This window comes from Rhinatrema bivittatum, chromosome 1 (assembly GCF_901001135.1).
Source record: "Rhinatrema bivittatum chromosome 1, aRhiBiv1.1, whole genome shotgun sequence".
NCBI lineage: Eukaryota > Metazoa > Chordata > Amphibia > Gymnophiona > Rhinatrematidae > Rhinatrema > Rhinatrema bivittatum.
In genome coordinates this window covers 295202020-295224919 of record NC_042615.1, presented here as the reverse complement: position 1 = coordinate 295224919, position 22900 = coordinate 295202020, and the positions used below count along the sequence as shown (strand labels likewise).

General features: G+C 43.1%; 1 protein-coding gene across 1 annotated transcript in view; it reads right to left on the bottom strand.

Annotated features, from left to right (window-relative positions):
* Positions 1 to 22900, bottom strand: part of SEC24B (SEC24 homolog B, COPII coat complex component) — a 335324-nt gene that overhangs the window by 93285 nt on the left and 219139 nt on the right. Inside the window, 5 exon segments of the mRNA XM_029596557.1 lie at positions 4974 to 5084; positions 7245 to 7418; positions 9374 to 9452; positions 9454 to 9533; positions 11054 to 11177. Of these exon segments, the coding sequence (XP_029452417.1) occupies positions 4974 to 5084; positions 7245 to 7418; positions 9374 to 9452; positions 9454 to 9533; positions 11054 to 11177 (568 nt within the window).

Below are 22900 nucleotides of genomic sequence, written 5' to 3'. Positions count from 1 at the left end.
TATCCCCCCTCAGCTGTCTCTTCTCCAAGCTGCAAAGTCCTAACCTCTTTAGTCTTTCCTCATAGGGGAGCTGTTCCATTCCCTTTATCATTTTGGTAGCCCTTCTCTGTACCTTCTCCATCGCAATTATATCTTTTTTTAGATGCGGTGACCAGAATTGTACACAGTATTCAAGGTGGTCTCACCATGGAGCGATACAGAGGCATTATGACATTTTCCGTTTTATTCACCATTCCCTTTCTAATAATTCCCAACATTCTTGGGTAGAAGCACCTAAAATGGAACCTAACATTGTGTAACTATAGCATGGTTTATTTTTCCCTATATGCATCACCTTCCACTTATCCACATTAAATTTCATCTGCCATTTTGATGCCCAATTTTCCAGCCTCACAAGGTCTTCCTGCAATTTATCACAATCTGCTCTTGATTTAACTACTCTGAACAGTTTTGTATCATCCGCAAATTTGATTACCTCACCTGTCTTCTTTCCAGATCATTTATAAATATATTGAAAAGTAAGGGTCCCAATACAGATCCCTGAGGCACTCCACTGCCCACTCACTTCCACTGAGAAAATTGTCCATTTAATCCTACTCTCTGTTTCCTGTCTTTTAGCCAGTTTGTAATCCATGAAAGGACATCGCCACCTATACCATGACTTTTTACTTTTCCTAGAAGCCTCTCATGAGGAACTTTATCAAATGCCTTCTGAAAATCCAAGTACACTACATCTACCGGTTCACCTTTATCCACATGTTTATTAACTCCTTCAAAAAAGTGAAGCAGATTTGTGAGGCAAGACTTGCCTTGGGTAAAGCCATGCTGACTTTGTTCCATTAAACCATGTCTTTCTATATGTTCTGTGATTTTGATGTTTAGACACTTTCCACTATTTTTCCTGGCACTGAAGTCAGGCTAACCAGTCTGTAGTTTCCCGGATCGCCCCTGGAGCCCTTTTTAAATATGGGGGTTAATTAGCTATCCTCCAGTCTTCAGGTACAATGGATGATTTTAATGATAGGTTACAAATTTTTACTAATAGGTCTGAAATTTCATTTTTTAGTTTCTTCAGAACTCTGGGGTGTATACCATCCGGTACAGGTGATATACTACTCTTAAGTTTGTCAATCAGGTCTACCACATCTTCTAGGTTCACCGTGATTTGGTTCAGTCCATATGAATCATTACCCATGAAAACCTTCTCCAGTATGGGTACCTCCCCAACATCCTTGTCAGTAAACACCGAAGCAAAGAAATCATTTACTCTTTCTGCGATGGCTTTATCTTCTCTTAGTGCCCCTTTAACCCCTCGATCATCTAATGGTCCAACTGACTCCCTCTCAGGCTTTCTGCTTCGGATATATTTTAAAAAGTTTTTACTGTGAGTTTTTGCCTCTACGGCCAATTTCTTTTCAAATTCTCTCTTAGCCTGTCTTATCAATGTCTTACATTTAACTTGCCAACATTTATGCATTATCTTATTTCTTCTGTTGGATCCTTCTTTCAATTTTTGAACAGGAAACAGGAGATCCAAGCACCGGGAATAAAATCTTCATCCCTTGAAATCTACTGCTAAAGGACTACTTCATTCTTTGGGTATGAAAGGGTCTCTCTATACTCCTGAGATTGAGAAAGATTAATTGCTGTTTGGGAAAATCATCAGTCAGCTCTACACATGCATAACCTTGGCTGCAGCTGAAAAGATTTCCTGCTCTTATTCAGCAGGAACCTAAGGTCTTGGTTAACACAAGGGGACAGCCTGTTATCTGTTGGTAATAGATCCAGGATAATGCACATCATAAATATCTGGTAGAAACCCCCAGAGGAGATAAAGGGGAATGCCCGTGTAGCCATGTAGGGAACTGCTTAAGAAGAGGTCTGCCATTTTGCATGGGGACCCAAAGAATAGGAGAACTCCCAGTCCTTTCTGGGAGACCTGAAATAAATAGTACTATGCCCCTGATACCTAATACCATCACCCCCAAAGCCTACACTGAGGGTGACAAAGTAATCCCTCTGAGTTCTAACAGACCACCCAGAGCAGAAGACACCAAGAGTCACTGTGAAGGAGTATGCCAAGTACACAGCAGTCAAATATACTATCCTGAAATACCTCTCTGAGGAAGGATGAGATTTGCCTGAGTAGATTGATTGTAGCCTCTCAAATGGCCCTGACCAGGACTGGCAAAGAGGTCCTGGAGGTGCTTCCAATAAGCACCCTTAGCCGGCTTCTGAACTTTGGTCCCTAAACTTCTAGGCTATTCCAAAGGACAGATAATCTCCCAGAGAGGGTAAAACTGTAGAAACAGTAAAGATTGTAGTAGCCATCACTCTGTAGATAAGTTTGAGTGAAGCACAGCTGTAAACATTGTACACCCATCTTGAACTAGCCTGGCCATGCCACATAGGGATTCCGACTTAAGGAGCTCCTAGCATCACTTACCTCTCCACTGTGCAAGACACATCAGCCATGAATCCATCCAGGAGCTGCAGGTTCATGACCTCCGCTCTCAACACACTGATACCTGTGGGTAAGGTCACTATGGCTACCTCCAACTAATGCTAGATCCTATGCAGGAGGACTTGAGTCACAAAAAGCCATTTCACATAGCTACCTATGATTTAAGCAGAGACGCAATCTTTCTATCATGGGGACCGTGAATGTTGTGCTTCCATCCAATGATTGTAGTCTTAAAAGATGGTTCTACAAGGATATTCAAACCCCCAAGCTCCTGCTTTCATTTTTTGGCTGAATAACTTGCTCGTCCTTGGGGCTTCGCTGGGATAATCTGAAATCCACTCATGCTGGTGCCCCACCTCACTGCCCCACCTCTCTTCCCTGGGAAATAAATCTAGATCCCCTCATCATCTTGGCCACCATAAGGCTGGAACCAGGTATCTCATACTAAAGAGATCCCATCTCCAACATCAAGATGTTGCATTAAACTCTAAGGGCACCTAGGAACAAAGGATTCCCTTACAAATTACTGCCTCCAATTGCTCATCCAAGAGCTGCCGGAGGTCATGTCCTAGAATTAAGGGTCACCAGCTTCTATCACCTGAACAGCCTCCCCACTGAGGCATTATCCTCTTCTGAGGAGGCAATCACCCCGTGTCCACTGGATCAGCTATCTCCTCCTCTTGTCCAGCCAGTTAGCTATGACAGTCCCAACCAGTGAAGAGCTCTAGCACTCCAAATGTTGCCAAGGATAAGTTAAAGTTGTTCTGTGCAGGAACAAGGACAAGGGCTAAGAAGAGCTTTAGGAGAAATCCAAAAGGTACTGCCCAAGCAGGACCATCCTGGATTTTTTTTTTTTAATGTAACAGGATGCAGCAATCTACAGCTTCGCAAACCTATTTAGCCTTAAAAGACCTTCTGGGAATCATTTATGTAGAGGGGAAGAGAGTCATTTCTGCAAGCTGAGTGATGGAAGGAACAGCGATCAGAGAGAACAAGAGAGAGAAGCCGCAACATGCAAGTATGCGAGGTGACCTGCTGAAATAACTCAGTAAAGAAAAGAAGTGTTCAAGCTCTGCTCTGCCCTTCCTTCCTCCTGAAACTTCCTTGTTATCGGAGGGAAGAGGAAAGTAGAGAGTCTGGCATGCTTAATAAATTTATTTTTGGCACAAAGCAGTGATAAAATGTCTTCTGATCTGTCCAAAACAGGAGTGCCAATCAGGCCCTGCACCATATACACTACAGTGCTGCTTTCTACCGTAGGGTACAAGGCTCAGTCTTGGGAACTCACTCAGTTTTGCTCTTGGCAGGGTGCTGGCCAACAGCAGTTTACACCTGCACGCCTAGTGCCTGCCTACTCACAAGCCAGGCAGAATGTACCCGCTGACACGCTGAGCTGCCGTGACTTACCTGTGGCACTGTGCCTTTCTCTTTTTACAGCCATACTGGAGACAGCAGAGGAAGGGAGACAGAAGAGTGACCATCTCAGACCCCCTGAGTCCATTTCTGGCACAGCACCATAGGAGACTGGGAAGCAGTCCAGAGAAAAAGCTGAGCTGAAAGCCTTTTTTTTCTTTTAATAAACTACTGCTCCCCTGTTGCTCTCCCACAATAGAAGGAAAGAGTGCAATCAGTAGATCTTACTGTTGGACCATTGGTGTGGGAACTCAGACCCCTGAGTCTGTTCCCAAAGCAGGGAGGGCGACTCAGTCCCATCAATCAGAGCACTCCCAAGACTCTGCCTATGCTCCACCAGGAATCTGGGTCTAATGTCTTCCCGGGAGCAGCCTATATGAAGCTGCAGAACCAGTCTACATATCTGCACCATCTGCTGGAGATAAGGAAAAGCTGAAGGCAGTACCAGATCCCTACAGGAGGAGCAGTCAGCTTTGAGCTTTTTTCTCTGTCTCCACCTGCTGGAAGAAGGGAAATAACCCACTTGCTTGGACTGGTCTGGCATGGAAGATAAAGAACTATAGTTATACAAATTTTACCAGCTCAAGGTTTTGATAATATTGAAAATTATCCAACTTTTATCCTTGTTTATAATATCAGAACTCCTAACGCTAATATTTTCTTCAAACTAAAGAGTTATGTTTATTATGTTCTTTTGCTTTCCATCTTTACATTACACTAAATTAGTGGCCATAATTTTAATATAGAACGTTATTGCCCCCATATTTTTCAGGGTAATGTGCATTAATGCACAGGGTAATGTGCATTAATGTGCATTAGATTATGCTATACAAGCTGCTGTTCAGTGGTGCCCTGTGGGAAACCAGAGACTAGCCAGAAGCAGAGCACACTGACTTTTCATCTAGAAAATTACAGTAATAACTTTTTAAAGTTTTTTTTACTTTCAAATGGTGTACTATAATGAATAAATATATACGTACATCGGAATATTTCAACATAACAGATTCATGGTTGGTTAAATCATATCGAAATTCTATTTCAGTATATAGAAATTGTATTTTACTATTTAATAAAGCACTTCTATTGGCATACTCACCCATGTTTGCTAATAGGCACGTAATTGCTTGCACATCTGCTCCTGCAAACACATCACTCAAAGAATTCACAACGGGTAAGCAAATGGTGTGCACCCGGATTCTTCGTTCTCCTATTGACCAAAATTAACACAGGATTACAAAGAAGGATGGAGTACTTTCAATTTGGAGGTCTGTATTCAATATATTTGTCTAAGTTTGGCACTTAACTGGACAAATACTTATCCAACTAACAGGCCGATTCAGTAAAGTCTGCGGGAGAGCGGGCGAATGTCTGCTCTCTCGGTGCACGCACAGGCCACTCGCCTGTGCGCGCGATTCAGTATTTAAATTAGTTCCCGTGGTAGAAACGGGCAAAAGGAGGCACTAGGGACACTAGAGCGTCCCTAGCGCCTCCTTTTGGCACGGAGCAGCGGTTGTCAGCAGGTTTGACAGCCGACGCTCAATTTTGCCGGCGTCGGTTCTCGAGCCCGCTGACAGCCACGGGCTCGGAAACCGGCAAAACTGAGCATCCGGTTTTCGACCCGACAGCCGACTTCAAAAAACATTTTTTTTTTAACCCTTCGGGACCTCCGACTTAATATCGCCATGATATTAAGTCGGAGAGAGCACAGAAAAGCAGTTTTTACTGCTTTTCTGTGCACTTTCCCGGTGCCCGAAGAAATTAGCGCCTACCTTTGGGTAGGCGCTAATTTCTGAAAGTAAAATGTGCGGCTTGGCTTACTGAATCGCGTGCGAATACCTAATAGGGCCATCAACATGCATTTGCATGTTGAGGGCGCTATTAGGTTCGGTGGGTTGGACGCGCGTTTTCCGCCCCTTACTGTATCGGCCCGTATGTCAGGGGCAGTCCAGGACAAAGTAGTTAACCAGATACTTTCCAAGCTTCAGCATTATTTGGCTAACATAGCCAGATAACTAGAATAGCCAAAGAGCAGTCCTAAAGTTAGTTGGAAAAACATATTTGGCTAACTTTAAGTCTGGTATATTCAGTCCATGCCACTGAATATCCCAGTTAAATCAGCCAGATAAATGTATTTGGCTTACTTTGCCAGCTGGCCATCAGTTGAATATGGACCTCTTAGTTTTTAATAAATAAATACAATCTTCCTTTATCTAATCTTATATCTATTTAATACCATGTTATAATGTAAAATAGGGCTGTTATCACCCTATTCCTTTAGTTATCTGGAAACCGATGTGATATCTCGATCGAATGTCGGTATACAAAATAAATAAATAAATAAATAAATAAATATTGTACGCTAGATAAAAGGAGATAATAAAAAAAATCTAGATTTAAATTAGCTTAAATTTTACATATTAACAAAAAGATTTAGACATACACAGCCTAAATTAAAAAATATAGTAATTACAATAAAAAGAAAGGACAAAACATTTGGCTAATTCATTAATAAGACAGTACTGTGTATTGCACTGCTCTGTGATAAATTTCACTGAAAACTGAATATCATGACTGACAATTAGCCTAAGAAAGTGAACACCATTTTGCACTGATGTGTGGTTTGATGGAGGCCTGCTATAAGGGTCCTGGAAATACACAGTTACAATAATTCCATAACATTCCCGTTTCTGTCCAAGCATTGACTGGGCAGTAAAGAGTTAAAATCCTGCTTGGAGGAAAATATTTTGACTGGGGAGAAACTGTACTGTACTGACTGTACTGACTTTGATATCGGGGTGGAAATTTGAGGAAATAACTTATGGCAAATCCTACACACAACAGCATAGTTAAAACCATTACAATCCAGTTTTAAATCATATTTGGGTCAGCCCAATCGCTGACTCATGTGAAAGATCAAAGTTTGATGCCTCAGCTCTGTTGCTTCTCCTCAACTGGCAGGGAATGCTTGAGGATGTAGTGTTCACAGATCCTGGGGTGGGATGAGGGGAGTCTCAGACACCACACAATTGCAACACCTACTGGCTAGATTTAGAATGCATGCATATTGGGTTCTGAATGAAGCTGTGGTCTGTAGCCCCTAACTGAGGATTGTCACTGCAATGGCTGGATTAAATGCAGGAGGGGAAAAAAAACCCCAGGCACCTGTGAATGAATACTCATGGTGCCATAGCTTCAGCAGAGGCAAGTATCAATTGTGCTGGAAGCCTAAAGAAGCAGGAGGAAAACTTTTGTGGCAAAATATAATACATCAACAAAAAAAAAAAAAGCTGAATGTATGTGAAAAACCTATTAGCAGAGGGACAGGCAAACGATGCATTAAAACTACTGCTGAATTCTTCAGCATTACCTTTGCTGGAAGTATATAAAAGAGCAGTCTGAAAGCAGGCCAGAGACGTATCTGCTAAATTTTCCTCAATGGACATCTGGACTGCAAACCCAGCATCAGGATTGATGTTGGCAAGTGAAAGCAAATCAGTTGATCGAACAAAAAAATTCCCATGAAATGTGTGTATTGAAAGACCTGAAAACAGTAAAGCATATTTAAACAGAGTTGAAGTAGCCCTAGTACGATGAAAACATATCTGATAAATAATGCGGGTTTATCAGTAAGCACTGTGCTAACAAATGAAATTATATTACTGTAAATATATAAAAGAAACCAGTAGAGAAGGTAGACAGCAGCATTAGAAATGGAAGGGGAGAGGCAGGCAGGTAGAGAGAAGGGATTGGGGAGGCAGAGAGCAGCAGTGGCGGGATCAGAAGAGGTTGCAGAGAGGGGAAGCAGACATCACTGGCTGTTTTTGGAGGAAAGGTAATAAGCAGTGTTAGTGGAAGAATTCCCAGGGAATTGGTTAAGTCAGGGAGAAAATGACATGTCTAGTTTTGGCTAGAAAAAAATACACACAGAAAAAGCAGGTGCAAGTGCCTAGGGGTCATTTTTGCAGGGAAATTTTCAAAGGGAAAATATGCACATACTTTTCTTCTGAGAAATGGTGCTAAAATCGCTGAGTACAAGAACCTGTGGACTTAGCATCACATAGCTTTGAAAAACGTTCTCTTAATCTGCAGTTTTAATTTTTCAAAACCCTGTGCAGTCACACTGGAAGATGCACTAATCTCATAAGAGGGGATTCTTTGTAATTTGAAGTTGGAGAACATCAGTTACAGAAATAGCAAGTCATTTACATTTATGTTCCTTAAAATGGTAGAAAAATAATACTGCTGTCTAGATAAAAAAATAAATGATTCAATTTCAAGAAAACTTAGTTCTAGAATAAAAATACTGGATTGTAAGTCTCTCTTTTCTATTTATTATATATATCTTTAAAATTTAACCACAGTTATCCAATGATAGGGTGCAAATTTCACAGTATTGCATCATAAAACACAAACACCATCTTTAATTGCTAATAACAGCGATTCAAAAATAGCTAATAGTGCGACTTGAGGAAAGGAGGTAGAATAATTGTGGTAGAATCCATCCCCCCCAACTGCAGAATATAGTCACTGCCTGCTCCTCTCCCCCCATTCCCCTCCCATATATACCCCAGTGGTGAGAGCAGCTCCCTGGGAACACAGCACTTGCGTGTGATCTCTGCAGCTGCTCCTCTCTCCAGTGAGTGCTTCTTCCCTGTGGTTTTCTTTTTAGAGAGGAGGTAAGTTTGCAGGTATCATAAAGCAAGTGCTATATCCCTGCACTCAAGATGATCTCCTATCTCCTGGCACCACCATCTGCATGCTCATCTTCCCTCTTTTTCCAATGCTTGCCACTCTTCATCTGCCCTCCCTCCTGATGCCACTGATTGCCAACTGCCTCTGCCCAGCCACCCTCCCCTCCTGATGCTATCACTGCTGCCTGCCTCACCCTTCTGATTCACTTGTTTTTTTTTGTCTCCTACCCTTGTCTGGTCCCACCACTGCTGCTCTCTGCTTCTACCTGCCTGCCTGCCTTTCCTCCTGGTCTTGCCGCTGCTCTCTGCCTCCTCTCCTCTCCTACTAGTCCCACAGACCGCTGTGGAAGGGAGGTCCCTTGGGTGTAGGGGGCTGGGGAGGCTAGAAGAGAGGAAGCCGAAGGGAGAGAGAAGGAAAGAAGAGGGGTTGTGGAGAGAGAAGTCTACGAAGGAAGAAAAAAATGGAGGAAGGCCGAAAGAGAAAAAAAGGAAGACAGCAAAGAAAAGGTGACAGTAAACAGTAAAAAGGAAAGAAAGACTATCTTCAGAAGAAATGGAAAGGGAGTGAAATGCAGAGAAAGCAGAGAAGACAAGTCAGCTGGAGAGGACAAAAAACCCCCCAAACTAGCCAAAAATAGAAAAACTGCTACAAAAATAGTTCTTCTGCAGCATCAAATACTATGCAAAAATTCTGGCATAAAAATTTCCTTACATAAGGACAGATAAATTAGGTTATCACGCTGGATGTGTAAAAATTAATGTAGAGAGTTTTAGTATACAACATGTTTCAATGGCAGGATAATACCTTTGGTACATCTTATTCTCATGACTGCTTCAAATCCAATCTTCCTTGTAAAGTAGCGTTTCAGATCTTTTTGTAATTTTTTCTGCTTGAGCAGGGCTGTGGATGTGATGGAATGATGGATAGTAATAAATGCAGCCAGCAGAGTACTTGGACATGCAGGCTAGTAAAAAGAAAGACAAGTAACAATATTAATTCATTTTTACAGTCTGGCAGTGGAGACCTGCATGTAGCACAATAAACAGAAAAAGCTGCTCAGCTTCCCTAACAAGCTCTCGATGCCTTGGCATACAGAAGTGCTTATTTATGGTGAGAACATGTTTGTCTCCTGGTGTAGGCACCCTGGAGTAAATGTAACAAAAGTCACTATTTTCTGCACCTAATAAACCCTGGTTTTGCATTAAGGGAGCTAATGAGGGTTGCATACAATTACAACCCATGCTTGAAAGCATTTATGTACCTTTCAAACATGTATGAAAAAGGTTAGAGTGCAGCCTAATGTCAAGAGAAACATAATCACAGAGTCATGCAGCAAGGATTGCATGAACTGATCAGCTATTAGAATACAGGCTACAAAGCAGAAGAGACTCTCGAAAAATAGCACCAGCTGATCAGTAAAGATCCTTCCAGACATTTTTAAATGGCTGAAATCTCTGCTGCCCAAACTTCCATGGGTCTTAGCACACTGACCCTACATATATCATGAAATGTTACTATTGCCTGGCACACATTAAAAGTGTTTCAAGGCTGAAGACAATTCAATTTAAATTCTAAAAAAAAGTATAGCATAAAGATTAATTTGCACAGGAAACGCAGGCATTGTACCAAAGACAGCAAGATGTATCAGCTGCTACTTTTAACACTGCTATAAACTTAATTGCATTTCAAACCCAAAGTGATACCTATAAACTAAGGATTTGTTCACTCAGCCTAAAGAAAAGTTGCTTATCTATAACACATGTTTCTCCAAGGACATCAGCATATCAGTCCTCACACATGGGTGACATCAGTGGACAAAGTCTGAGTCAGAGCATTGACTTCAAAGCTACTAGAGCTTTCTTAACATACTCTGTTGAGCATGTATGGGATGTTCCACATCACAGTGTTTGCACGGCCCCCTCAGTTCAGTATATAGGAAAATTGGTTCTTACCTGCTAATTTTTGTTCCTGTAGTATCACAGATCAGTCCAGACTTCTGGGTTTTGCTTATCTGCCAGCAGATGGAGACTGAGAAAGTTTCACTGCCACTGTACATAACCTAGTGTGCCACCTGCAGTCCCTCAGTATTGACGTACAAAAGCCAAGATAACAGCAACAACCATAAATTTCTACTCAAACTTCTAAGCAAAATTCCTCCCCTCCAATAAGCCAGAAGAAGGTGAAGTTGCCCAAAAAAGCAAAATAGTAGTACAGCAATAGGGCTGGTCAGGTCTGGATTTCTATTCTTTCAGGTTTGGTCACACTGAAGTGGTGTTCATACTCTGGGTAGAGATTGGCGACTATACACTGGAGACGTGGCCTCTACTGGCAGCAATATGGTACTGAAAAATTCAAGCACAAAGATGGCTAACCTTCCAGCCTTTGGCCAAAAGGAGACCATGTTTTGCATTATGGGTTTAGAATTCACATATGAAACATTTGTAAAAACCAAGATGCTAATGTGTAATTTTTTTTTTCACTTACCTAGAGATGCTAGGTCAGAGTACTGAGAACTTAAAAGAAATAGATCCACTGCAGTTTGCTGTCCTGAACAATCTAGAGCCAACTTCTTATAAAAATCTGTTGCAGGGCCCAAATGTTGCACAACCTACAGTAAAAGTAAACAAAGCAGTACAGACATAAGTGTTTTATTAGAATGCCACAGCCCTTAGCAAAGTCATTAGCTCTGTACAACAACCTGAGGGTAGATTTTGCAACAAAGCAGGTGGAATTCTATGCCCAAAATTCTGAAATTTTACAGCATTCCAGTAGGACATTACAGTGTAACATGTCCATATTGCATTTAAACAGTATAAAACCATTCCACAAAGAAAAGGTACCATACATAAACATCTTTATTTCACTAATCTAATATTGAAAACAATGAAAAAAAGTAGTGTGGTTGCCATGTTAGTCAACTTAGGTACATGGAAATAAAAGTCAAACAAGCTGTAACATCTTTTTAATGTCTGACAAATATATTTTGTGTCCTGCTTTCAAAACTTATGCCCCTTTCAACAGATCAATGTAAAATAAGCTAAAGATGAATACATAAGTAACTTGTAGGCTGGATCACATTGTCCATGTTTGTTTTCAAAACAGTAAAGAGCTATAAAGTAAAAGAGGAGCAGAGGAGGGGAGGGTAACTGACTTGTTCAGAGAAAGCAGAGTTGCTTACCTGTAACAAGTGTTCTCAGAGCACAGCAGGATGTTAGTCTTCACACATGGGTGACATCATCAGATGGAGCCCGGATGCAGAAAACTTGTGTCACAGTTTCTAGAACTTTGACTAGGCACACTGAGCATGCCTAGTACAAATCCATGTGGGGTCCCCCTTCTCCAGTCTTGTAGCATAGAATTATAATAAAACAAAAAATAGGAGAAACTCAACTTTGCGGGGTGGTGGGCGGGTTTTGTAAGGACCAACATCCTGCTGTCCTCGGAGAACACTTATTACAGGTAAGCAACTCTGCTTTCTCTGAGGAGAAGCAGTATGGTAGTACTCACACATGAGTGAATTCCTAGTTACAGGCTGCTCCCCAACACAAAAAGGGGACCAACAGACAACACAGGTGCTGTAGCTAACAGAGGGGGAGACCGCCTGAACCCAAACAGGCCCTAGGTGGGGAGAGTTGGGTTCTACACCTCAAACAGGTTCTGAAGGACAGAATGGCTGAACTTACTGTCGCATCAGCCAACCCTATCCAGACAATAATGCGATATGAACATGTGGAGATTACTCCACGTCGCAGCCCTGCAGATCTCCTCCATGGGAACTGCTCACAAATGGGCACTGACGCTGCCGTGGCTCTGACAGAATGAGCCTTGACATGACCCCCAAGATGTAGTCCTACTTGGGCATAATAGAAGGAGATGCAATTTACTAGCCAATTGGATAGTGTCTGTTTGTAAATGGCAACGCCCAATCTATTCCTTTCAAAAGAAATAAAAAGTTAAGTGGACTGTCTATAGGCTTCTATCTGCTCCAGATAGACGGCTAAGGCTCGCTTACAGTCCCCAACTGTGCAAGGATTGTTCACCTTGGTGCAAATGGGGCTTGGGGAAGAATGTTGTCAGGACGATGGGCTGGTTAAGATGGAAGTCAGTTACCAATTTGGGCAGGAACTTGGGGTGTGTACGCAAGACCACCCCTATCATGATAAACGTAGTGTAAGGTGGGTAAGTCACATTACAGTTTTTATTGATGTGGAGTCTGTAATAACTGGAGGTTTTAATGGAAAAATATTAAATAGGAGTGATTCAACAAAACCTGGCACCAAGTAAAACTTGCATCTACAGAACCCCGAAAACTGTGGATCTTTGTTCAAAACTGCAGTACCAGATAGAAATATATCGACAAACTTGTGAAAATGTCTCTGCTTACTTCCTTAAAGGTTTTTTTGGTTTGTTTTTTTAATTTACTTCTGGATATTATTTCACTTTGATCTGACAGTACTTTGTTTATTTTTCTGTGCAGTCATACTTAGATCCAGGACTTTATATGTCAGCCAGTGGGAAATCAACAGGAACTCAGAAGCTTCCCTAAAGAAGGAAGAGTACATGGCTGCAACCTGAAGAAAACTAGAAGTGTGTACCTGTGACTCAAGTATGTAGCATTACTGCTTTCATCTGAGTCATGGGCAATGATCTTATAGTTCCCACTTGCTTTCATATTATTTTATGTCAATTTTTAAAAGAAAAAAAGTGAAGTTGAAAGTGTGCAAAACCATCTAACAGTCATGTTGAAGTGCAACATAAAAATAATCAAATACTTTCAACATTAACGGTTTGTATTTTGGGACAAATATGAACAGCAGCTTTCACCAGCAAAGCTGTTTTGATGTTAATAATGTACTGAGATTGTACAAACAAGCCTGTTTTAATCCCCTTCAAATTTTTCTGTATTTTTGTCTAGCAATTTCCTCTTGCTCCTTTGGCCTTCCATGCATCCACCAACCTTTCCATGAAGAAATATGTCCTGAAGTTGTTCCCAAGTCTAACCCCTTGAAGCTTCGTATGATGACCCCTAGTTCTACAGCTTTCCTTCCCATGGAAAAGGTTCAATGTACATGTATCATTTATACCCTTTGAGTATTTAAATGTCTGTGTCAAATCCCCGGTCCCTTCTCTCCTCCAAGGTATACATATTTAAATCCTTCAGTCTCATCTCATATGGCTTTTGATGCAGACTGCATATTTTTTAATTCCTATAATAGACCCTGACAAGAGGCCTCAGATTACTACTCACATGTGAATCCAGGGTTCAGCTTGAGGTGTCACCACTGAGCAGTAAGAGACCATTCCCAGGGCTGTGAATTCTGCCTCTGCAACATCCCCAGCCCTGGTAGGCCCGGGGAAGCAAGACCTGACCTAGGAAACAAACCTAGGTCCATCAAGTCACTGAGCCGACTCAATGACCCTTCAGGTTTTTAAGATCTCTGCTGTGCTACCTGATTTTTTTTTCACTATAGTATAATCACAATCACATTAAAAAGAGACAGAAAAGCTAAAGACAAAATACATTACAGATAAACATGTCAATCTAAGTACAAGCCAACAAACTCTGGAGACCAACAGTCTTCTGTCCGGCATGTACATTTCAGGTTGTTCAATTTTCTATCTAGCAGTTAGCCTTGGTACATCAAGTTTGATTTTCCTGAATTATAGACTATTTGAAATAAACAGTATTCACAGGTGTAGTTCCTTACATTTTCCACTACCTAGAATGATGAAAGTTACATCTAATTGGTAGTGCATATGAATTCAGATCAGCAAGCAGCTATTGCCAATTTGAATAACTATCTAGGGGCAAAATTTGTTTAGCTGTTAGATCATAGGCTGAAATTCAATCCAGCAAAATCTGAGATTTTATTTTATTTAAATGTTTTATATACCATCATTCCACGTGAAGTTCACAAGATCATAACAGTTTACATAAAAACATTCATATATAAAATTAACACACAAGGTAAACTCACATATAACAGAGGATTAACATATAATTCTAGAGGGTTATTTTTCAGAGCATCTTTTTTATTAATTAGGTACCGTAATTTGAATGCTAAGGCTTTAAGTTGTAGGCATTTTTAAAGAGCCAAGTTTTTAGGTCACCCTTGAAATTCTTTCTATCAGATATTCTTAGTTCTTTAGGCATGGAGTTCGCGTTTTGGGCCAGCTACAGATAAGTCTGTCTCTTGTGTGAGTCAAATGAGTTTCTCTTATTGTAGGGATTTTTAAGAGGCCTTTGTTTTGAGATCTCAGCATTCGATTGGGGTTGTGTTGTTGGCGTGTCACTTCTAGTAATAGCAAATGTTGCTTACCTGTAACAGGTGTTCTCACAGGACAGCAGGATGTTAGTCCTCACATATGGGTGACATCACAGGATGGAGCCCAATCATGGAACACTTCTGTCAAAGTTTCCAGAACTTTGACTGGCCCCTACTGGGCATGCCCAGCATGGCACTAACCATGCAGCCAGCAGGAGTCCCCCTTCAGTCTTGTTTAAAAGCTACAGGTAGTGCCGAAAATAAAATAAGAAAATGTTATGAACCCGGGGTGGCGGGCGAGTTTCGTGAGGACTAACATCCTGCTGTCCTGTAAGAACACCTGTTACAGGTAAGCAACATTTGCTTTCTCACAGGACAAGCAAAATGGTAGTCCTCACATATGGCTGAGTACCGAGCTGAGGATGTCCGAGTATACACCAAATGTACTCAGGCATGCAAGGCACTAGGCCTGGGATGAAATTTGGCCGAGGGCATCCTGAACCCCACCGGGAAGGCGGAAGGGTGTTGGCATGTCACGTTGTAAATAGGTTGCACAAGACAGACTGGCTGAAGATGGAATCTTGTCTTCCGGCTTTGTCTAAGCAATAATGGGCTGTAAAGGTATGGAGAGAACTCCAGGTGGCAGCCCTGCAAATGTCAGGAAGCGGCACCGAGCGTAGGAGTGCTACTGAAGTCGCCATGGCCCTCACAGAGTGTGCTTTAACACGGTCTTGAAGTGGAATGCCCGCTTGCTCATAGCAAAAGGATATGCAGTCCGCCAATCAGGAGGAGAGAGTCTGTTTATCCACAAGCTGCCCCAATTTGATAGGATAGAAAGAGACAAACAATTGAGTGCTTTCCCTGTAGGCAGCTGTACGGTCTAGGTAGAATGCTAGAGCCCGTTTACAGTCAAGGGTATGCAGAGCCTGCACTCCTGGATTGGAATGGGGCCTGGGAAAAAAGGTAGGTAGTATAATGGATTGATTGAGATGAAACTCCGAAACTCCCTTAGGTAAGAATTTAGGGTGAGTGCGGAGTACTGCCCAGTCCTGCAGAAGTTTAGTATAAGGTGGATAGTTAACTAGAGCCTGTAATTCACTAACTCTGCGAGCAGAAGTGAGTGCCAAAAGGAAAATCACTTTCCATGTCAGATATCGAAGGTCACAGGATTGAAGAGGCTTGAATAGTGGTTTCATTAGCCGACCCAAAACTAGGTTGAGGTCCCAAGAAGGGGCCAGAGGACGCATAGGAGGCTTGAGGTGAAGCAAGCCTTTCAAAAAACGTGTTACAAGGGGTTGTACTGATATGGGAACATCCCAGGCACCTTTATGGAAGGTGGCTACCACACTGACATGCATCCTGATGGAGGAAGTTTTTAGACCTGACTCTGACAAGTGCCAGAGATAGTCCAGAAACTTCGTGATTGGACAGGTAAAGGGGTCAAGGGATTGAGAAGAGCACCATGCCGTGAACCTGGTGCATTTGTAAGAATACGATTTTCTCGTGGAAGGCTTCCGTGAAACAATCAGGACATGGGAAACTGGTTCAGAAAGGTTAAGTGTTTGAAGGATTAACCTTTCAACATCCATGCCATCAGGGACAAGGCTTGAAGATTGGGGTGGCGTAGGCACCCGTCGTTTTGAGTGATTAGAAGCAGGTCCTTTCCCAAGGGAATGTGCCTGCGAATGGAGAGATCCTGAAGTATTGGAAACCACACTTGGCGCGGCCAGTGAGGTGCTATCAGGATCATGGTTCCTTTGTCCTGACGTAACTTCACGAGAGTCTTCGAGAGAAGTGGAAGTGGAGGGAATGCATATAGGAGACCGGTTGCCCATGATAGGGAGAACGTGTCTCTTGGCTGATACTGTTGGCTGCGAGTGAGAGAGCAGAAGTTGTCTACTTTGCGATTTTGAGGTGACACAAAGAGGTCTATTTGAGGATAACCCCATTGTTGGAAGGTCGAGTTCACTACTGAGGGATTGAGAGACCACTCGTGCGGTTGAAAGGTGCGACTCAGCTTGTCTGCCAACACATTGTCCACTCCTGGCAAGTAGGTGGCCCTGAGGTACATCGAGTGGGAGAGGGCCTCAGCCCATATCTGGGCAGCTTCCTGACACAGAAAGTAGGAGCCCGTTCCTCCCTGTTTGTTGATGTACCACATGGCCACCTGGTTGTCCGTCTGGATCAGGAAGACTTGATTGGAGAGGCGATCCTGAAATATCCTGAGAGCATATCTGATTGCTCTCAGCTCCAGGAAATTTATTTGGTGTTTCCTCTAGAGACCAAGAGCCTTGTGTCTGCAGATCGGCCACGTGGGCTCCCCAGCCGAGGTTGGAAGCATCGGTGATGAGTTATTTGAGGGTCTGGAGCCTGGAAGGGCAAGCCTTGGAGGAGACTGACCTGATTTCTCCACCAGGCGAGAGACTGACGGAGTAAGTCGGTTACGTGGACAATGGTTGACAGGGGCTGAATGGATTGAGTCCATTGTGACCTTAGAGTCTACTGCATGACTCTCATGGCCAAGCGGGCCATTGGGGTGACCTGAAATGAGGATGTCATGTGTCCCAGGAGGATGAGAAAGTGGTGTGCAGTCATGGAGTGCGGAGACTGCAGCTGTTGTGCAAGAGACACAAGAGTGAGAGCTCCCTGTTCAGGCAGAAAAGCCTTTGTCTGCAAGGTGTCCAAGTCTGCCCCAATGAACGTTAAGGTTTGAGATGGGACTAAGTAGGATTTGTCGTAGTTGACGAGAAATCTGAGTGAAATTAGAGTGTGTAAAGTAAGATGTAGGGACGACAGAGCAGCTTGCTGAGTGGGAGCCCTGATTAACCAATCGTCTAGATAGGGGTAGACGTGAACACCTAGAGTCCTGAGGAAGGCTGCAACTACGATGAGGCATTTTGTGAAGACTCGTGGTGCAGATGCGAGGCCGAATGGAAGTACTCTGTACTGATAGTGCTTGGGGCCTACTAGAAACCTCAGGTAATTGCGATGAGATGGAATTATCGCGATATGAGTGTATGTGTCCTGGAGGTCTAGAGAGCAGAGCCAGTCTCCTCTTTGTAGAAGAGAAAGAAAAGAGTCCAAGGTTACCATTTTGAACTTCTCTCGCTGGAGGTACTTGTTGAGGGCACGTAGATCCAGAATTGGACGAATGCCTCCCGATTTTTTGGGGATTAGAAAGTATCGGGAATAGAACCCTAGGACGTGCTGAGAGTAGGGTACTGGTTCTATTGCCTTGGACTGGAGGAGGAGGGAGACCTCCTGTTCCAGAAGGATGGAGTGATCGGATGTTCTCTACGTCGGTAGAGGTGGGGAGTCCAGTGGAATGGAGAGAAAGTTCAGATGATAACCTTGAGCAATTATCGCTAGGACCCACTGGTCTGAGGTGATTGAGTGCCACCTGTTGTTGAAATGGCACAATCGACTTCCCACTGGTATGTGGGGCAATGGAATTTGGCTGCTGCTCTCTATGCAGGAGTCAAAAACAAGAAGCAGGGCCCGGCTGAGGAGCTGCTTGCAATTTTTGTTTTCGTGTCTGACGAGACTGGGCTTTTTGAAATGGTCTCATAGAACGGGTTCTAGTTGGTGGCGGGTAGGACTTCTTCGGGTGGAAGAATAACTTCTTAGAGTCCTTCTGGAAGGGCTGTTTTGAAGAGTACTCAGAAGGCATCAGAGAGAGCTGTCTTAGAGCCTCCTGATGGTCCTTGAGTTCCGCCACTGCTCGTTGAATCTGCTTGCCAAACAGATTATCTCCTACACAAGGCAGGTCGGATAATCTGTCTTGCACTTCAGGGCGAAGGTCGGAAGACTTGAGCCAGGCCATCGTCTTGCCGAGATAGCAGCTGCAGATACCCTGGTAGCAGTGTCAAAGATATCGTAAGATTATCTGATCTCATGCTTGCCTGCCTCAAAACCCTTGTTTACTAGGGTTTGGAGTTGCTCTTGAAATTGCTGAGGCAGGGAGTCTGTTAAGTCTTGTATCTGCTTAAATAAGACCCTATTATATTGGGTCATATAGAGCTGATAAGAGGCAATTCTGGAGATGAGCATTGATCCCTGGAAGACACGGTGACCAATGGCATCTAGAAATTTCTGTTCCTTGCCTGGGGGAAAGGAAGTGTGAGGTTTTGATCTCCTTGCTCTTTTCTGGGCAGATTCGACAACCACAGATTGGTGATCCAATTGAGGTTTGCGAAAGCCTGGAGCTGACTGAACGAGATAGTGGTGTCAGCTTTCCTGTGGAGTGGAGCAACAGAGCCAGGATGTTCCCAGTTCTTTTTGAGGAGATCCAGAAGAACCTGGTGGATAGGGATGGAGATTATTTCCTTGGGAGCATCCAGGAATTGTAACAGCTCCATCATTTGATGCCAGTCATCTTGTTTAGTCTGCAATTGGAAGGGAACCAATTCAGACATTTCCTTCACAAAATTAATAAAGGAAAGGTCCTCTGGAGGAGAACGTTTTCTGCTTTCTGTAGGTGAAGGTGGTGAAGGCAAATCATCTGTGTCTGGTGAAGAATCATCAGTCCAGGTATCGTAGGGATCAGCACCTGCTCCTCTAGGGACTAGAGGAGGACGGGGCGGTGGGATCCCTGAAGGTCCTGTTCGAGGCTCCGAAGGACTTGAAGGAATAACTTGAGGCACCGATGAATGGCTCGGTGGTGCCGAAGGACGCGTCGGCACCAATGGGTAGATCGGTGGCTCCGATGGACGTATCGGCATCGAAGGCTGAGGCATCGGAAGAACTCTCGATGGAGGGATGTGGAACAGTGTTTCTCCTTCCGATGACAAAGCAAGTGGGGAGGGCACCGGAGTCCAGCGGTGGAAAAGTGGCAAGTGGGGAGGGCACCGGAGCCATCTGTGCCTTCCCCACTTGCTTTGTCACCGGAGTCCATCGGTGGAAAAGTGGCCATAAGCGCTTCCATCCTCGAGAGCAGCGGTGCCAATGCTGCTGGAATCGGGTCAGTGGTCGGTTCTGCAATTGGTACCGGTGACGGAGCAACCTGGAGTTGATTCATCGCCTTGTTGATGGCCTCCTGAACCATCCGGTCCAGTTCTTCTTGGAGATCTGGAGCAAGCAGCCCCAGCTCTGGAACAGAAGGAGGAGGCAGAGGCATAGCCGGAGGGACCACTATTAAAGACGGAGTCGCGGCTCCCGATACCTTGTCGGGTGAGGGTTGCCTCGGTGACCTGGTCGCTGAAAAGGTCGGTGCCTTTTCTGGACGGGGTTTCTTCGACAGCGGCTCAGACGATGGCAAGGTCGATGATTTCGCTCCTCCCTTGATGGTCCAAGACTTTCAATGCCGGTGGCGATGTTTATCTCTACGATCCCCTCGGTCCTGAGGGGAAGTAGAGGGTGTCGAAGGCCGAGAAGTTGTCGATGCCGGACGGTCACCGGCCGGAGGTCGATTGGCGCGAAGTTGACTGTGCCGGTTCTGACGACGTTGATGCAATAAACGGCGTCAGGGTTTGAGCACGGAAGAGAAGTTCCATCTTCTCCATTCTAGCCTTGCGACCTTTTGGTGTCATGAGGGCACATTTGGTACAGGTTAGGAGATCGTGTTCACATCTGAGACACATTACACAGACTTTGTGAGGGTCTGTGATGGACATGGTGCAATTACAGTCCGGGTACCGGCGGAACCCCGACGCCATGGCCATGAAAAAATTGAGCCGTGGTACGGTCGACAGCCAGTAGGCCGCGAGGGCCAAATTTGACGGTCATTGACGGAAAACGGGTAAAAAACTTACCGGAGTACCGCGGCTTGAAAAAGTTAAAGGAGGGACCCCTGTGGGGTAAAGTAAATTTTAGTAATTCTGTGAGGAAAATTGTCAGGAATCTCTGCAGAGCTCCTTAACTGTGTGGCTACTTCTGCACGGAAAAAAGAAGACTGAAGGGGGACCCCTGCTGGCTGCAGGGTTAGTGCCATGCTGGGCATGCCCAATAGGGGCCAGTCAAAGTTCTGGAAACTTTGACAGAAGTGTTCCGTGATTGGGCTCCATCCTGTGATGTCACCCATATGTGAGGACTACCATCCTGCTTGTCCTGTGAGAACCATTGTTCTCAGGGTTTATGCTGTTGATTATTATTGTTAATATTTTATAGTGTATTCGTGATTGGATAGGTAGCCAGTGTAGTGCCATTAATATTGGTGAGATATGATCCTATTTCTTAGTTCCTATTAAAAGTCTTGCAGCAGCTTTTTGAAGTAGTTGTAGTGGTTTTATGAGACCATGTGGTTGAGCAGAAGAAACATTAGCAATAAAATCATAGGTGATCCTCCCCTGAAGGAAGTGGTGTGTAGCCTAGGAGTCTGGCTCGATACAAAATTGTCCATGCAGTCAGAAATCAGTTGTTCATGCTTCATTTTCCTATCTGTGTTAAATTCACCAATTACCTTATTATTTAGAAAAGAAAGACCTCCAATTATATCCATGTGTTGGTGATAAGCAGTCTAGATTGCTGCAATTCACTCTTTCAAGGTCTCCCAAGAGTTGCATTGAAGAGAATGCAGGTTATACAAAATACTGTTGCTCAGTTATTGTTAAAAGCAAAGAGTAGAGATCAAGTTACTCCATTACTACGAGATTCATACTGGTTGCCACTAGGCCAGTGTATTAAATTAAAATTCTTGCCTACTGTGTTCAAATGTATTTACATATCTAGTTAATTAGCAGAAATGTCTTCACATGTTTCTACAAGGTCATTACAATCATCTGAGCTGGAATTATTGGCTAAACCATCTATCAGAAGCAAGACTGAACACAAGATGAAATTCTGCATTGGGGTATATTGTTCCATCTTTATGGAATAGCCTCTCCATGGAACTGAGGCTTGAGTCTAATTATTTGAAATTCAGTAATCAGACAAAAACCTGTTGTGGAAGCATTTGGCTGATGATGGTTTGATTATTGTTTTGCAAAAAGATATGAACTTCTTATAAATAACTAGTGAGAAGCTGTTTGTTTGTCAGTGGAATTAACTGAATGGATAGAATATGGTCTGTTAAGGGCCCCACTTGGTGGAGGATGAGTACTGAGAAGGTAGGGAGATGTTGAACATTATGCTTTTTTATTGTGGGGAGAAATAAAGGAGGGTATGAGGAGGAGAGGTATTACTATAGGAGGAGAGATACAAGGGTGGGGAGATGTGGCGATGAGTTTTAAGGATTAGCATTGGATTTTGTGTTATGACTAATTTAATTGTTTAGCTGAATACTGTAAATTGCCTTATGTAGTTTAGAGTAAGAGAGTATGGAGAAATTTATTCTTACCTGATAAATTTCCTTTCCTTGCTTCTAGCCAGATCAGTCCAGATGAATGGGTTATGCCCACTAACCAACAGATGGAGACAGATCAACAGGTTCACTGACATCATCCCTTATAGGCTCTCATGCTGATCTCAGGCTGCCCGTATTACCTGCAACAAGCTAAATTATGAAAACTCCACTCTCCCCGCCAAACTAGGGGCTTCCAAGAAAATAAGCAGTAAAGATTAAATTATATACAACCTCAGGATGCCACTTACCTCTTTGCTGTACTGATTTCATACACCTTTATTTTTATCTTTATTAAGATTTGTTAATCGGCTTTAAACAAGGCAATGTACAAAATAAAACAATCAGAAATAATAAAATGAACATTTAAATCGACCAAAATAATTACTTAAACATTTAAATCTGTAAGCATATAAAACAATACAAACTAAAAAACACTGTATAACAATATAAAATCCATGAGAATTTTAAAAACAGAACAAACCCCAAAAAGTTCAAAAGGAGTCAAAAAATTAGCAAAAGCAAGCCTGCTTAATTAGCATTGATTTAAATGTTTTGACATAGTACACTTCCCTAATCTTTTCCAGCAATGAGTTCCACAAAGTAGGTGCAGCCACTGAACAGGCGCACTCCCCTGTTGCAGCTAAGCGAGCCTGAGGAACTGATAGGATATCTAAAAGACTTCTTTGTTGTGATCTCAATACTCGTGTTGGATAGTAAAGTCAAACAAGGCATTGGCCCATGGGGATTTATCTGAAGAAGAAGCTTAAAAGTTAACAAAGATGCTTT